General features: G+C 43.6%; 1 protein-coding gene across 2 annotated transcripts in view; it reads right to left on the reverse strand.

Moving 5' to 3' along the window:
* roraa (RAR-related orphan receptor A, paralog a) overlaps nucleotides 1-18,014 on the reverse strand; it is a 170,448-nt gene that overhangs the window by 36,969 nt on the left and 115,465 nt on the right. Inside the window, exon 2 of one of the 2 annotated variants that reach the window (XM_079567641.1) lies at nucleotides 14,782-14,811. In XM_079567641.1, the coding sequence (XP_079423767.1) occupies nucleotides 14,782-14,811 (30 nt within the window). Of the gene's footprint in view, nucleotides 1-165; nucleotides 368-14,781; nucleotides 14,812-18,014 lie in introns of those variants that run through there. The other variant, XM_079567642.1, reaches the window with a different exon arrangement.

Consider the following 18,014-nt stretch of genomic DNA (forward strand, 5'->3'; position numbering starts at 1 on the left):
AGCCGTTGCATCAAAGCCATTAGGAAAGTGGCTCTCGTAGGCTCCCTCTCCTCTCCCTGTCACACTCATGCAAATGAAAAGCCAGGAGTTGGCAGTCTGTGAATAGCAGCACTTGCCTACTTGTTACTCGGAGCACAGATGGACATGCATGCAGCTTGCTCTTACCTTTCATCGCTGAAATCACAAAATACATCATTAAGCTTCCAGTCCATATGAGAGTGAGTATGTGCAGCGCAAAGCCTTCCACTGCTGTCTCAGCAGCAGCTGGCCACCACAGCTCTGCCTCTCAGCCTGCGAGCATGACCACACCAGAATCCATGTGACTGTGACATCACACCCCGCCTGCCTGGCACCGCCCCCTGCTCTTTGATTGGCACAGCATGCAGCCAGTAGGGGCGCTGAGAGCTCAGGCGGGAGCTGGCTGTGCTCCCGCTGGTTGCAGATCTTGTAAAGAGATGGTAGACACAGCACACTCAACTGTCTCCTAAACATCATAGCATGCTGTACATCTTTATTTTCTATCCTTCTACTACTATTCTTCTATAATTAAATATTAGTATAATAGTTTATTATTGTTAAATATATTCATAATTTAAACATATTTGAAACAAAATTATGTGGTTGTGCACGTAATTATATAGCTGCCATTTCTTTGTTTATTTAGCTTAGGGACCTACATATTGAGGGATCCTTTTAATAGGAATAAAAGTAAGAGGAAATACTGATCCCAAAAATGCATATGTTTTGCATGTGCTTTGATAATGTCCTGTCTGCAAATATGTATGATGTAGACATACCTCCCCCTTACACCCCCCACCTCTCTCTCTCCCCCCCTCCTCCTCCTCGCTCATCCGCTCTCATATGATAATCTGTTCTGACTCCTAACCAGCTGCCTCTCTCTGATACAATATTCTGGTTTTAGTGCAATCCAGCCTTGGCCAAAAACCACATCGCACTTGGCATTTCCCGGAATAAGCTGTAGCTGGAATACTAACTACCAAAATATTATGCCAAGGAAATCATATTTTTATTGCCGACTCCCCTCTCATTACTCCGGAGGAGACCTTTTTATTATGTATGTGTCCTGATCTTAAGCACCATCTTCATTTGTTGTGCCTGTATTTATGGGAGATAGGCAACAATACATAATATGCAAATGAGGTGTCAGCAGGTGCAGGTATAAATCTTCTCCTGGACATGTTTTATGGAGACCTGCAGTTGATCCATTACAATCGCTAAAGCCATTAACTAGCGGCGTGTCAACTGCGGCGCTCTGCTAACGGCTAATGAGTGCAACCTGAGAGTATGGTACAGAGGGCAAACATGAGAGGGAGCAAACGTGCAAATATTCACCCTGACGTGTGGGAAACGAGGAGGGCTCCTTGGTCTTATTGACCGTTGAACTGTGATATATACGCCTGCACAGTTTCCTTCTCAAAATAAATAATGCCGTTTCAGTGTGGCCTGACCCTCTGAGCAGACAAAGTCAACAAAATCTGCACCGCTCCCTAAGGGGTGCTTGATCAGGAGCACCCTGATCAAACTCACAAAGTGTAACCAAAACAACCATCATTGCAAAATCCAAAGAGCTGGAAAAAGTGTCAGTGATAGTTGCACCTTATTTTTCTACATTTGTAAATAGGTGGTGAGACGCAGCCTCGTCTACAGTTTGAAAAATACTGTTCCAAAAGCTTGTAAATTGCCTTTTACAGAAAAGTGCCATGTTTCTCATAGTCGTCTCAGAGTGTTGTGAGGTCATTACAGAATGGCTCCAGTCCAAAAAAACATTTCTATACATACATAAAACTTAATTTAATGTATCTAAAAGTATTCCCAAAATGACTGTAATAACACTGCAGTATACAGTACCCCAAAGCCTGTTCATAAGCAGTGCATTAAGCATGCATGATGAGTGTGTCCCAGTGGACAGTTGTGAGCAGTTCCTCTGACAGGACGCCGATACCTCACGCTCACTCTTTTTCATTAGAGCATCGACCGAACCACAAAGGCCCTGATAATCAGCCCACGTCTCTGTGGCACTGAGGTCTGTCTAGGCTCCTCATTCTCACAGTTCAATCTTAATGCGTTCACCAAAACAAACACCTTCATTCATTTTAGAAACACTTCTTTTACCCACACAATGTTGACAAATGAAATAGCAGAAGTGTTTCATTCTTAAACCTTTATTAATCTGAAATGTAAGTGTGTTTGTGAGGGATCAGTGGGAAACGAGCTGTAAGAATGAGAGCAGGCTGTGGGTCTTTGTTGATTGGTCGGTTTTGTGGAGTAAAAGTAAAGTAGTGACAAACACTGACAAAACATTGTATGCTCAGAGACGCAGTATTAGAGAATACAGGGGTGAACAAAACTAAACCCTATGGCCCGTTTTAGGGGAATAGCGAGTGTCCTCAGATGGCCAGCATGCTCTCTGGCACAGCATGGCACAGTCTGGCTCATCTCACAACCCATATCACTGACTTGGTGTGCGTATAATATCGCATAGACCTATGAGTCCATTCGCTTGTTCTGAACGCTGTCTGCCGTGCCCATCTGGGCCTGCAGCACCATTACCAGCTCCAAGAGGTTCTTCATGAAAACAATACAGATCAATTTAATATAGATGCCAGAGAGTGGAGGGCATAATATTAGAGCCATAACAGCCCCAGCCCACACCACACAATCATAAACCAATTTAGGACCATTCCAGGCAATTTCCGGAGGGCTTCCACTAGTGGGAGGACTTCAATAAATCACGCGGACACCAAAAGAATATCTGTTTCGGAGCGAAGGGAGTGCTGCGAGTGTCTGGAGCCATGCACAGGTTGGGGTTAAAAAGACGCGCTGGAATGTACTGTACAGGTGTGTATATCTCATTACGGCTGATTGTGTAACTCATTACGGCTGATGGAGGAGCAGTGACGCCAAAGCTGTTTGTCAGACAATTACAAAAATAGAGAGGGGACCACGGGAGGAAGGCATACTCAGTCTTCAATCTCTTTAAAAGTGCAAGATGAGTAGAAAGTCTATTCTGTTAATCTGATAACTGCGGCAAATTAGTGCGGCAAAATATGAGGAACAATTGCGATATATCCGATAACTGTGTTGACCAGCGCGATAATGTTATTGTGATATTTTACCTAAACCCTTTTGAATAAAAAAAATAAAAAAATATCCTAAGAAATTTAAAACTTAATCAGGATCAAAACAAGGCCAAAATGGAACTAAATTGGGAAAGAAAAGAGTCATCACTTTTTCATCATGGTGTCAGACAACACAGACACTGGAGGCAAGGCGGGTTGAGTGTCTTGCCCAAGGACACAACAAAAGGAAGCATTGGCAGGAAAATACACAAGTATTCATTACAAAATTTGGGTAGACTTTACTTTCCAGGCAGCTCAGTCATAACCAGTATTAGGATGCAAATAGGAAGGTTTCGAGGAACATGTTTATTGCAGCCATGTTTCCCTATCAATACCAAGAAATATTAAAATGTCTTGTACTTTTACTTTGTTACTTCCTACCACTGGGAATAAGACACCAGGTAACAAAGCTGCATTTGCATCCTGGATAATACTTCATTTTAAATTGATGGCAGCACAGTGAGCGTCACAGTCAGATGAACAGGGTGAGATGCTACGTATGAATGCTAAAGGAACAAAAGCTTGATTTGGATTTCTCTGGGTGCATGTAAACAGTGGCTGTGGCAGCGCAGCCCCAGGCCAGCTCAGCACTATTCACACCGCTGCATCTGTCAGTCTGTGCACACAAAAAACAGCATATTTATAGAAGAGTGGGGTCAAAAGGAGAAATATGAAAGCATAAGATTGCTACATAGGTGAAGTGTACAGCTGTCAACTGTCACCAAATCACAATCAACAACACGCTCTTATAGAATATGTGTGACAAGGCTACAGCCTTTTGTTATACCGCCACAGGTATTAATAGAACTGGCTCTAAAGACGGCAGTGTAAAAATACAATTTAAATATATATTTCTGAATCAGTAGAATGAAATGATTGAGATGGTAAAAGACGGTGTCACTACGACAAGCAGAGTCATGTTATTGCAGAACTTTTTGAAATCAGTGCAAGTATTTTTTAAGAATTTGTGAAGTGAACAAAATAAATATAAATATATATATTGTTTTTATTACAATATGAAAAGTAAAGAAGATGTATAGAAAAGAGAGCGTAGGTTTGCCACCCCGAAGTAGCTTAACCTTCTGGTTGGTGAGAAACATGTGTATAAACTGATCCACTTGGTAAATCAGGAATGACTTTGGAACGCTACAACTAACAATTTAAACTTAGCAGGCTTAAACACAGAGAGAAGTGAATGAACAAAGAGCCACTGCCAACACTTTGAGAACCTTCATAAGTTCATATAGCACAATACAAATGCAGGCTCTGGTCTTTAAGATAAGATAAGATAAACCTTTATTGATCTCACAAAGGAGAAATTCACTTGTTACAGTCGGCGTTACTTCACAGTCTTATTGTACAGTCTGACAGCAGAGTTTAGCAAATACATGAAAAAAACTAACAGCCACAACAAACCACATTGGAGGAAAAACGAGCAAGCCATATGTGCAGCGACAACTGTAAAATGTTAATGAAGAAAAAAAAGTGTTGTTTTGGAGTAAGTGCAGTGTGTGTACCCTCCTGAGGACAGAGGATCACCACTCACACGCCCCGCTCCAACCTCCTCCTGCTACGACCCACTCTCTTCCCATCATTACAGCCATAAGCAGACCCTCTCCAGCCGCCGCCCGCCCGCAGGCCCGTCAGGAGAACATGCAAGAGGATCATACGTTCTGCTGGTGACTCCCGTAAGTTGTTGAAAAGGGCAGAGCGGGGAGCTGGCCTTTGAGGCACAAGTTAACGAATGAAGTTCATTATTGAGGAGCCGAGCAGGAAGACCCCCCGGAGTGTGTGATGTATTACCCAGCGCCGAGCGTGCACTCTCCCCCAGCATCACAAATAAAACCTGGACAGGTACGGGGGGAGGGCAGAACGGGGGCTTGGTTAAAATAGTTAACCTCTAAGCTTACGCAAGAAACAAAGAAATGTGCCATACAAGTTCTACGCAACTCACTGTAGTCTAGTCAGAATATTAGGCTGAATCTTCCAGGTAAGACCCTATGGAGGTGAGTTATTTTGGAAACATTCATGTTTCATTCCACACCTTCACATCGACTATCTGTTCATTTGAACACTGACGCTAGTACTGTATATCGACATCATCACTTCACAGGGAATAGTCTGACATACGACAATATCATGATAGTGACAGATCAGATATAAATCAGCTTGGTTGGTTGGAACTGATGTCCATCAGCTAAACAGTGTCTATAGTGATAGAAAACCAGGGACCCCAAAGTAAGGTGGGTCCAGGGACATGCTGACATTGTTGGACAGGTAAAACAATTGTCTGCTGAAGGAGATGACTCATTTCACACAGCTCTGTCGAGACATATTGTAACTGTGTGAGCAGCATGAGTCGTGACCCTCAGACTGTATTTCTCTTTATTCTTGAGGTAGAACTTGGGCTCAGTGGCTGCCCTCCTGCAGAGGCTGATCTCTGTGTGGACAGGACACTTTTACTGTTGACTTATGAGGATGGCGCGGTGCAGGGGAGTGATTCATCACCGAGCACGCTCCTCCTGCACTCTCACACATTAGTAATGTGGTCCGCTGAGAAACACTGCTGTCATCGGCCCCAGCCTGGACCTTCTGAACAAGGTAGGTCAACAGCAGCGATGGCCCACTTTTAGTCTTTCACAGCACCTTTGAGTTTCCTCCGCCTCACTCAGCCACAGCTGATGGACAGGCAGAGACCAGAGGGACACCACTCACTCAGGTATCATAGAGAAACTAGGCAAAGACTGTTTAAAGCACAGGTTACTTCATCCACAGACAGAAGGTATGTGTGTGCATTCAACATGCTGAAAAACACTCATGATCACAGTTTCTGTATAGTAGAAAATAGTAGTAGAAAATGTATTGTCCCTGAGAAGTTTAGTTTGCATAATTTATTTGTATAATTTGATTTAAAGGTAAGGGTTTTATCATGCCATACAACCTAAAAAAGCTGTGTTTTCTCCACCAATAGCTAAATGCTTTTGATTTGTCATTAGTGTGCAATGACATTGAGTCAGATCAATAGGAGGGTTATTTCTGAGCTGCTGTGACACTTGCTATACCATGAAAAGGACACCAGAGGCATAATGTGGCATGGAGGGAACATGCAAAAGTCCACACCGACAGGCCCCATTACACTAACCACTCAGCATGTGAAGCAACTCTATTCAGTGACGATTCATCAATTTACCTTTGATTTGTTGCGTATGTAAAGCACCAATTTTGTCCTGACGCACATCATTTGTTCACACGACTGACAAAAGCCGTCGCAGACAGACTCATCGTTCGCGTTAGCTTTACAGTCTTCTTTCCGCACCGATGTTGCTACAGTCGACGTAAGCCCTGACCTTAACATCCAGGTAATGCCCCCTTAAATACCCACCTCCAGATTCCTGTTTGTCACTTCTTTTGTGCAGATTAGGTGTAAAAAGGCTATTTGAAACCAAAACACAGGATTAAGGGATAATGCTGCTCTGTGTCTTGTGAGTCGACCTTGATTCGGTAATCCAGCAGAACTGCACACTTCCCTTTCCGCAGCGTTCCATAGTCGGAGCAGCTGATGTAACGGCTGCAGCATGTTGGCACCACGCTGGGTAAAGTAATAGGAATTATAAGGAAGTGATATTGTCGGAAATAAGACCAAATGCGAAATGATTGAGAGATTGGTACCTTGACAGACATAGATATTGTGAGTGGACTGAACATACGGCTCGGAATGATCGGAAATGGCAGCGGTCTCTCCTCACAGCAAAGGCCCGGGTTTCACACAAATAAAATAAAACCGTACATAAAAAAAGTAGCGCTAGAGTAGTGCGTGTAAAACTGTTCACAAAGACAAAATGCATCTCTATAAACGTGACCTGATGCACATTAATCCAAAAAGAAAAGTTGCGATATTTCAATATTGTCATATCCTCCATCACGCGTTAGCAATTACTCCAGACTTGCACACTCCTGACCCCCCTCGCACACACCTCCAGCTCGGATATGCCCCCGCCCTTTCCCCGTGCGAGGATCTCTCTTTGAAGTCTGGTCTCCTGTAATGCTGAGCCGTGGAAACGCAGCTTTCGGTTATCAGTGGAATCCTAATGATGACTGCATGAGGACCTGACAGTGGGTTAAGCGCGCCGCTGTGTTCTCATGCCGCACGCCCACCGAAAGCACTCACACAAGCGCGAATTCAAAGCAACAAAGGGAAACGGGCCGGCTCTAATAAAGCAGATTCAACAAAACACAAGCACAATACCATCAGCACAAATGTCAATGCGCACTATCACCAAACGCCTCAGCGAGCACTTTCTACGGCGCGCACAACTTTGTTACAACCACTTTTGAAGACGATGGGATCTGGCTGTGAGCGGTAATTACCTAAGTTTGTTGTGTCTTTGTTCAAACATGTTTTATTCATTCATTCTGGTGCTTGTTTTGGGTTTTGAGGAAAAAGAAACTACCAAGCGCCTCTGGTAGGAGAAAGGAAATAATCAGACAATTACATAGTTGCAATAATACGTTTTTTTATGTGACTGGATTAAGAAATATGTTCCTTTTCCTTCTCGATGTCCCTCAAATTATTTCATGTTCAGGAGTTCAAATAGACTAACAAACTGCTGCATACACAGTACCATGCAGAGCAGTTATCACGTTGACTTAAGATATATGCTTGGTGTAAAAACAACAAAGGCTTCCAATAGCATTAGTTAAAAGGGAAATGCACCCGCATCATTTCTATATAGACATTGTGTGTGTGTTTATTTAGCTTGTGGACTGCTGAAAGGAGCTTCAGATTGTATCTGTGAACTTTGTGTGGGGATCTTGTGGACTTTTTTCATAGTAATACACTTCATGCATTGAACTATTCCTGTGTATATTACAAAAGGGTTTAAGATAAGATAAGATAGCCTTTATTGATCTCACAATGGAGAAATTCACTTGTTACATTCAGCTCTCAGAAACACTCAGGATGTGCAGGAGAGACAGGAAATGTGCAAACAATTAAATAGTGAATAGAGGTATCTTATATACAATGACTACCAAAAACTCTAAGGGGACAAAAAGCAAAAACATCTTTACATCTTGTAATGTACATACTTGTGTGTACATGCTTGTGTACATCCCAGAAATAAGAATTTCAAGATAATCAATGATAAAAGTAAACAAAAGAGCCAATCTGTCAAATTGCCACTTAACGTTCAAAATTGACTGGCGAAATAAATCATTACATCTCACTCACCGGATTAAGAGTGGATTGATTATAGTTTCTAGTTTGACTTTTAGTAATCGCTTGGACATGATGAAGTGCTTGCCACTCATTTGGCTTTTGTTGCTATGCTGTTGCCACGCTGTTGCTATGCAGTTGCCATGCTGTGACATCTTATGAGCTGATAGAAATTTGATAATGAAAATAACATAATTACTTTCGTTTGACCCAATACATTTCAAATATCCCAACACATTTTGTATAATAAAAGTGTTCCCGTGTACTTATTAATAAATAGTAAACTGTGCATTTACATAATAATTTCCATATTCTGATCAATTTAATCAATGCATTCATTTTGTAGTGCTAATTTGTGAAACGCTCGTAGTGTAAACATAATTCTGGCCGTTGTTCAAGTCTCCCTCAGGGCTTAAATCAAACGCGGCGATAGTGATGAAGTGGGTCTGGTGTGTTGCGTTGCCAACTGCTCAGCCTGGCGCACCTCTCTCCTCCTGCCCCACCCCCCTTTCATCCCCCCTCACCTGACCCCCACCACAACTGCGGCTGGAGGGGCAGAATCAGCCGCCGCAGATGGGCCACTTCTCCCGCGCTCGGCTTTGTGTCCCTCTCACACTGCCTCAGACCGTCGCGACAAAAGAGCAGTCAGTGAAGAGGAGCGGCCGCCTGTCTTCAGTCAAATTCTGTCAAAAGAGCGCTCTGAGGAGAGACGCAAATTTGGAAGGCCACAATGAACGTGCGCCCTCGGACCGGTAAAGAAGGACTACACAGGGACACTCATCAAAACCTGCGTGTCCAACAAAGTCACCGTGCTGAGAAACTTATGCAAAAAAAGAAAGAAGTGTGGCCACAAAAGCCATTTGCAATTGTACAAAATGGCAGACATTACGCTTTGAGTGAAAAATGAGGAACTGCCATATTGTGTGGAAGCTGAAAGAATGGAGAAAAATCGCACTGGCCTGGTTTACGACAAATAGATAGCTCTATTGATTTCCCTTGTACAGCGGCTGTCCATCGCTCACTGCTGTGATTACACTGACCTATTTCAGAAAAAAAAAAAAATTGCGGCCTATTATAGATTAAACCAAAATGTCTAAAAAGAAAATACTGTCTTTTCGCGGAACAAACAAACAGAAAGATGAAACATAACCTACAATACAGCCCAGCAAAAGATTGTGTCAATTTAGGAGTGCGCGTCGCCTGGAGAGAGGGAGAAACAACTTGTAGAAGTGTGTGGAGAATCGAAAAAACCCCCGTGCACCCAAACCTCCACACCTCCCCGGGAACGCCAGTGTCTGAGTGCAGCAAAAGGTAAACTTTATATGTATATGTTTTTGTTGCGACCGTAGATATAAGATTCATGAGCTGTTCTCTAATAACTCCTTTACCTTTGCATCAAATGTAATAATAATGAAGTTCTGAAATAAGACAAGCAAACTTTAAAACACTTTGGAACACACTATTATCTGTCTGGGTGAAGCCAAAACTCTACGATAAACATATGTTAAATAAAATATATCAAAGAAGTAAGAGTGGGGAAACATGAAAAAAGAAAAAGAAAAACATGATCACTTCGTAGCATCTGAAAACAATGTGGCACATGCGAGTGGTCTAGTCCTGGTTGGTTCGAGCGCACCTCCCTCCCCCATCCCGTCTACCTGGGGATCTCCATTATCAGCTGTAGCTTAACAATGCTCTGGATGCACTTTCCCACCGGAGTGCAACTAACAAATCCCCGCAGAGCTGATTCAAGGCAGTGTGTGATGAAATACCTTCAAACAGGCAGCCAGCGCCGAGCCCAGCCCACAGCAGGAGCCGCCCCGGGCCCTTCCACAGGAACCCGCCTGACGGCAAGCTCAATTAGACAGCTACTGGGACAGATTATTCTCCCAAATTGGCAATATACTGCACTATTAAGGAGCATAAATCTCATGTTTGATTAACTGCAGGCTCACCGTATGTTTCACTGCCATGTCACTGTAAAGGGATATGGGGGGTTAAATGAGTGTGAAATGTAATGATTATGGTCAATCATTTGTCTAAAATCAGCCATTGTGAAAGCAAAATGCTCCTCTTGAATATAGACAAGATGAGTGCTGAGGGGAGGAAGTGGAGCAGGGGGTTTTGACTTATTATCGGACCTGCTAACTTACATAGAAAGGATCCAACCCTTTCTATTCACAGTGCTAATACTTCCACTGTATGTTATAACTAGCGCCCATATCCCATGCAGAGAAAAGCACATGTAAACACACTCATCCACAGACCCAATCCTGCTCCTCCTCAGATGTTCGACCAACACTCTCAGCGCGAGGGCCCTGGAAGTGTTACCTTCGGGTGGGGAAAAGTGTGAAATGTTTGTACAGAGATAAAGAGTTTTACATCAAGGAACTAAAACCAGCGCACGCTCATGCCCCCTTCCCACTGAGCTACCACTTGCCGAACGCGGAGCCATATCAGCGAGCTAAACAGATGTGGCCAATTGAAAGATATGTGCAATTGCTACAGCAAACAAGCATTTTTATTGAATCACTCTTTATTGAATTAATCATGCGGTCTTTTATTACCTCAAAGCTAGTCTCTGTTGTGCTTTTAAAGTCATATCGATTTCTATAAGGCTATATGAGAAAAGCTGCTCCCGGAACAAGAAGCGGGTAAGCACCGTTGAGCTCAATAAATCTGCAATGAAGTAAAACCTGTCCATCGGCAAAGAGGTTCTTCACACAGACAGAGCGAGAGATACTCAGGCGGTGATATCCATTTTGATGTGGAAGAGTTGGGTTTGTGATGGCTCAGTGATGACCCGTGCGCAGGCGGAGGGAGGAGAGGGAGAGGGTGCCAGTGAACAGCTGCCTGTGTAATTGATATTGATGAGGGGCTGGCAGGAGTGGCGCGGTTTGATCAGTGAGGCAGCGAGGGCAAGCTCGTCAGACCTGTGGCCCCCGCGGTCCGCTCGCCTCTGGTCGGTGCACTGCCCAACAGGCTCGCTGCCCCGCTACGTCTGGGCGAGCCAACGGAGTATTTAAATATGGAAGTTGATACAGTATGGATTGCTACACATGTAAATAGTGTTGAGTGGCTTGACCAGGCTTACATTTTGAATGGGGTTGGCAGGCTTAGCTGGCAGTTGGCCAAATGAGAATTAAATGCAGTTAAAGTGATAGTCTGTAAGTTTGCAAAGTGAGGAGGAATAGAGTGAGATTTGAAAGTAAACAATCACATTCCTCCCCTCTTTAACCAGAAAGCCCTTCTGTGTCCGATGTCCATCCAATCCCTCATCCCCTCTCTATGGTCTTTATCTGAACTGTATGCTGAACTGAACTTTAGTGCACTGATGAAGCCTTACGGATAAGAGGCGAAACAACACTTCAGAGTACAGAAGATGACTCAACAACCTTTGTTGAAGACGACAACTGCTGTACAACTGAGAGCCTATACAGATATAATATAATAGACATTATAATATATTTAATCTAAATCCACCACACTTTTTTCGAGAGTAAATAGGGTGAAAACAATTATAAGAAAGACATTTGTCGCTCTATGTACCAAAGGATTAATAGCATGTGATTACTATAAGCCAATCTAACTGTCATATAATCAGCTTCATGTCCACAGAGATCCGCCCTGACCATTACCCATCCCTCGGACCTGCTCTGTAGTACCCACAGCTCTGCCCGGCTCCTACCACTCGCTGCTTCCTGTCTGAGCCGCGCAGCAATCAGCCACATGTTAAGAGCTTCTAAAGAGGGCTTCACTTTGATTTCCTCACGCCGACAAGATTTGAATATTTCGATGGAAAATGAGGCAGTCCAGCGAGTTTCTGCCCAGGGCTTTGAACCCAAGACTTGTAAATCATGCTCTTTGATTGGGCCCCCTTCCGGTGTTGGAGGTGCTAAGAGCTGAGCTAATTAAGACGGGCTGTTCAGAAATTCACTTCTATACCTATCCTGACACCAACGCTTAGAAGAAATGACATCCCTTCCACAGGAGCAAACAGGCTACACAATGAACAGAAACTCTATCTACATCCGACAAAATCTACGTTATGATTGTTCATGTGAGTCACATGAGCGCCATCTTTACAGGCTTTTATAAGTGACGGCGGCTGTAGCTGCTCGCCACAACGCAATCAGATCATGGGGTCAAATCCAGAACCTGGTGGGGCATGTACCTACCTGTCAAGTTTTGGATTTGAAAATACGGGAAATTTTCCGGTGCCCGCTACGAGCCCAATCAAGCTCCAAGACGGGTCAAAATACAATAGTTTCCCGGCCAAAACGGGAGACTTGACAGCTATGCAACCTCGCGACAACTGCCACTCAGGCTTCTGCATGCGGCAGTTCTCGCAAGGCTCGTGGCAGAGTTCAGTTCGGAGGGGCAGAGGAGTGTTTTATTCATATTATTATTATTTTATCATCATACAGGAAATTCACGGGATACAACCATAACGGGACACTTGACACTTGACATCTGGGTGAGGTGTACTTTACTGGCACTCAGGTAGGATAAAAGTAATACAAAATAAAATAAAATAAAATCTCCCCTAAAGACCCTCCCAATGAGATCTCCCAGCTGCACACATGCAACATGTCGGGAGTATGTGACAAAGTGCAACACTTGAGGTTCCACATAACACGCTTGTGTCCCGCACGCCTCGGTCTATGTACTCGCCTTGTCACGCATCTACTCTACCCCAGTACACGCAACGCTTTCCACGAGACAAGGCCCACAGCTGTTTTGGGCGACTCATGCTGTACAACAAGACGGCCTGAAAAGTTTTGTAAGCCGGGATGAGAACAATGTGGACAAATGCTGCCTTTTGGTCGGGTTTATGAAATTACTCAGAGGTGCCAAGGCAAATACTAGAGGAAAGAAGCCGCTAAAAGAAAACTATGAAGGTAAGCAACATGCTAATGTTATGCTAACACCAGCTAAAGTTGTGCTAACAGTAAACAAAATCATCTTTTTCAACAGCAGTCTGATCTTGTGAAATATTATATCTGTATGACCTGCATGCTAGTAGAGAGGGCGGTCCTCTCTCTTGTTTGTCAATCAGACGCCAGCAGTCTGTTCACGTCACATTAGTCTCGGTTCAGCGCGCTTTGGCCACGGCTAGAGGTCGGTCCCAAAACTTGTGCCTGGGTACGGTCTGCCAGTGGAAACAGCCCATTAGGAAGCATCCTCCAGATATTCAACAAGGGTTGATCTGCTTATTGTTGTTTGAGTTAATGAGGATGGAGACCATGCATTTCCCTTCTGAAACAATAAAGTCTACAAATACACATTAAAAATCCACGCTGATCAAATGGTGTCATAACCCCTATAATCCAACAGGTTTGCAGTAGCTGGTTTGAGGCGATGTGGAGGGTCTGTTTCAGCCCCCTCCTGGCCCCCCATCGGCCTGAGTGTGATAAGAGCCGGGGCAGCCTCAGGCCCCTCTCATCCACACAGTCGGCTGTCCACGCGTTACAGACAAACGCCTCTCTCTGTCTGCACGCCTTTCAATCGCACTTCACACGCATCTGGAAATTCAACAAATCTCTGGGAATCATCCACAGCACCGACCGCTTGTACCGGTTTGACTGTTCATCCATTCTGCATGAGGAGCAGGAGCGAGGCGCGCTGTTGTAATGTGGAAACACTTATGGCTATAGAACAGAGTGATTTTGTGATATATTTCTGAATTCAAGATTCTGTAAGAGGTGGATAAACATGACCAAAGCATTAGTGATTGAGAGAAAACTGAAATATTACCAACCATCAGAACAAGCAGGTTTTATACAGTAACCCCATTGAGCAGTCTATTTAATAATTATGAATATTCAAATAATTGCAATTTCAAATGAATTACTATTGCAGCGGAAACTACCTTCAACAATTCTGTTAATGTGGCCGCGAACATAAAGAACTTAACCACATCCTCTTCAAGTGCAAACTGCACCTGCACACAGCATCACGGCCAAGTCTTCAGACAAGGTTTACTGAGAGTAAAGATTACTGGAAAAATATTGCTGTCAATTCATATGGAGATGAAGGCCTAAGAGTTGTAGCAAAAATATTGTATCTTTGGAATTATTCAAAAACATAATTAGCTGATTATAATGATATGACTAAAAAACACTATTTAAGAATAATTGTTTCAGCAACAAGCAAACAAGCAAGCCTGAAATCTTGTTTTTGCCAAAAGTACAACACAACACAGTGAATGAACACTCACAAAATCACACATCAGCAAAATTAAGTCTAAAATAAATTGGCATCTGTAGTTTCAGTTCGAGGCTAAGCTGCAATGCCTTGGTAGAGGGCAGCTCTCATCTCAGGAAAAAATGCTGGCATGTGTTACTTTTAAGTGTGTGTATGTGACTTAAAATGGAATACATTTGACACAGAATCTCATTATCAGTAAGCAATGAGAGTACTTACAAGTGTGCGTCTTCTTTGTCACTGAAATACCTGGAAGAGAGAAAAAAAAATACAGATCAATTTCTATAACAGATCAGGCTTCTTTCTGGACATAATCGCGAACAAAATTAGACTTAACACTTAATAATGCATGAAATAATAAAAAGCAACTTTATTCATAAATAATTTGTCTCAATGTAATAAATGTTGAACAGTGTGGCACTCTGCACTGTGTGTGTGATCACTGATGCGTGTGTATGTTTTAGTCTATTGTTCGAAATCGTCTCTATTCATTGTTCACTAGGTGATTTTTGTCTGGTTAAGTGTGAAAAAAACATGCTGAAAAGAGTGTGTAACATGAGCAGGCACTTGAAGTGTTACAACCACTTTTGCCATTCTCTTGAGGTCACACGGCTTTGGTTGTGCAACCTGTTAAAAGTATATTTTCTTTTGTATTTATGCAGTAAGTGTGGTGAGTGGGTATAGGGCCGTTTGCAGCCTGTTTTTAGAAAGCACTGTGCAAACACCTGTGCCCACGGTGAGCCACAGGAACCACATTGCTCTGCTCTCGGCTGGCTTCTGTGCACTTTTATTTTTCATTTGTCTAACACGTAGACATTTAAACAATGCCTATCACACCTTCACCACCACTCAAGTCAATTCATACAGCAATAACATCCCACATGGAAAAGAAAAGGTTGCATTGAGTGAATGGTCGGTTCGAGCAGTCCTCCAAACAGCAGGTTCACAGGTCAGCCTGGAGATGGCGCTCTCCTTGGGTGACAAACTGGCTGCAGAGATGCCTTTTGCTTCTGCATGCTTGGAATTTGGAATCTCCCTAGTGACACAATATAATGCATCTGAGTTCAACAAGAAGAACAAGAAGACAACATCAAACTTACTCAAAGCTTAGAATTGGATCAATAACTTTTTCTTCTCATTTTAGAATTGAATGAGAATGTCTTAAATAAGGTATAAATGTTTGAATTACAACTATTTCACTGGATTTGAGGGGATTTTCTACTCAAAAAAAGGGGGGGGGGGGGGGAGTGTGTTGCCCCAAATATGAGGATAGAAGAAAATTTAGCTTGAAATGACAAGGGTTACTTATTCATTTGCCAAATTTAAAACCGACTCAAATCCAGGTGAGATTCTTTATTCAAATTATTTCAACTTGTTTATAACAACATTTTTCCAAATGAATTGAAAGAATGACATTGTTTTCGCATAAACAGAAAACTAATGACATTGTTATTTTACCCTTTAGAAAATAAAGCTAAGAACAAAGCGGTGTGATTTGTTTTCAGCAGAACACACGGTGGAAGGAGGGGACCTGTCAGCGTGTTCTCTGATCACATTGCGTTGCATTGTTTAAGCACTATAGCGTGTGGCGCTGTCTGCTCACAGGGACAGGTTAACCTGCGCTCTTATCTGCAGGGGGCACACATCCTGTAAACAGACACAGCGGCGGCCCAGACTGACAGCGCTGTAATGGAGTCGCGCTCGCTCTGACGCTGACAGCCAATGATTATCATGGATGGGTAGTGCTGGGCAGCCTCCTGCGAGACGCGCCGTGCTCCGGGCTTGTTGCGCCGTGACATTCAAAGTTACAGTCTCCTTCATATAATGGAGCTGTCCTCTCAGCTCACTAATGGGAGCGATCCATTTAACCTGTGCCAGAAACACACAGACGAGGAAGTTCCTAATGCGAGGCCACTCCCGGGGGGACGTCACTCTCCCCCCGGCTGCTCCCTTCCTGCTGCTTGATTCATTGACTGGCGCTCCTCACTTATCCTCATTCACTGTTCAGTCTGGGGAGACAGGGGCCCGCGTCCCGCCGACTACTCCACATGGCATTGCTGCACACCCGGCGCACACAAGGACACAAGCCGAGCGGTGGAGCGGACCACTGCTGAGGCTGGTGACAAACAACCAGACAACTATACCGAGAGAGCAGGAGCCACTGAGGAGAGGCCGCTCTGACAGAGGGAGAGGGTCATCGCTCCTCCCCACCTCACTGGTTTATATGAGCGTCTGAATAATGCAATGGGACGCTCATTTCATCCAATAAATGATCTAGTAGAGTTACCAGCTAACTACCATTTGTGAGAAATCTTACAGGCGATGAAGGCAATTATGATCTCAGTAGTTTGGAGCATAAGCTTAACTGAATAAAACTCTGAACTGCTTTACTGGTGTTGCATCTTTCACAGTCACTGAAACTATTCTTTTCTCGCAGTGACACACTTTGTCATACGAGTCGTTTTATTCCTTTACATGCATTTGTTTAATGATTAAAAGACCCTATGATTCTAATCATCTGCCCCCAAATATACTCAAAGACTAATCCACGGAGAGGCCGACTCTCTGGAGGGGCCAGAGAGAAAGATGACTTCTGTCTCCCGGCGCTGTTATTTCTGCTCATTTATAATTGGTTTTAACTAAAAGCACTCTACAGGTTACTTCAATGTATCGCTATGGAATTGTCTGCAAATAGAAGATTTACATCCAAATTAGTTTTGGAGGACACCACAGTCCTCGTCAGGAGAGGCAGGCGGACACAACGCTGAGCCGAGCTGTGCATCACTTTTGCTCCATGATATCTAAATATTAGGATGCAGCATTTATTATATATACCCTTCATCCACACATATATAATTACAACTAGAGCATGAGGCACTGATGCCGGCAGGCTTAACAAATGTCCCAACATGTGGTAAAAACACAAAATCAATAAAGCGGTTAATACTTCCCTTGTCTTGCGATGTAATGTTTATTGTATCCATACAAGCTGTTGAGAACACGGTCAGAAAATCGTCTCTTAAATTGCAGCAACAGTCTCTTGTCACATTCCACTGGTGATATACCATACCTATTCTTATACACAACTCCACAGAGAGTCATTCATGTCATAACAATATTTACTGCTGCATGCTCTTATGCACAGGACGTATCTGTATCACACTCAGGAGGATCACTGAGGTATGGAAACGCCCTCAGAAGGAAGCAGCTAACTAAACATGGAACCACTCAATCAGAACCCACCCAGGAATTCATTCTGAAGTAAAGTGTAGAGAAAACTGCGCTCAGAGCAGCACGCACGCACAGGTGCACCGGCACATGTATCCAGGGCCAGTCCAGCTCAAGGACCAGTCCAGGACTACTTTAGGGTCTGTGCCCACAGCAAGGACAAGTGCAGTTTGGGGCCCACTTCAAGATATGCCCACAGAAGTCGCAGGGCCAAAGTAGGGCCT

The sequence above is a fragment of the Gobius niger genome, assembly GCF_951799975.1.
Source record: "Gobius niger genome assembly, chromosome: 12".
In the NCBI taxonomy this organism is placed as follows: domain Eukaryota; kingdom Metazoa; phylum Chordata; class Actinopteri; order Gobiiformes; family Gobiidae; genus Gobius; species Gobius niger.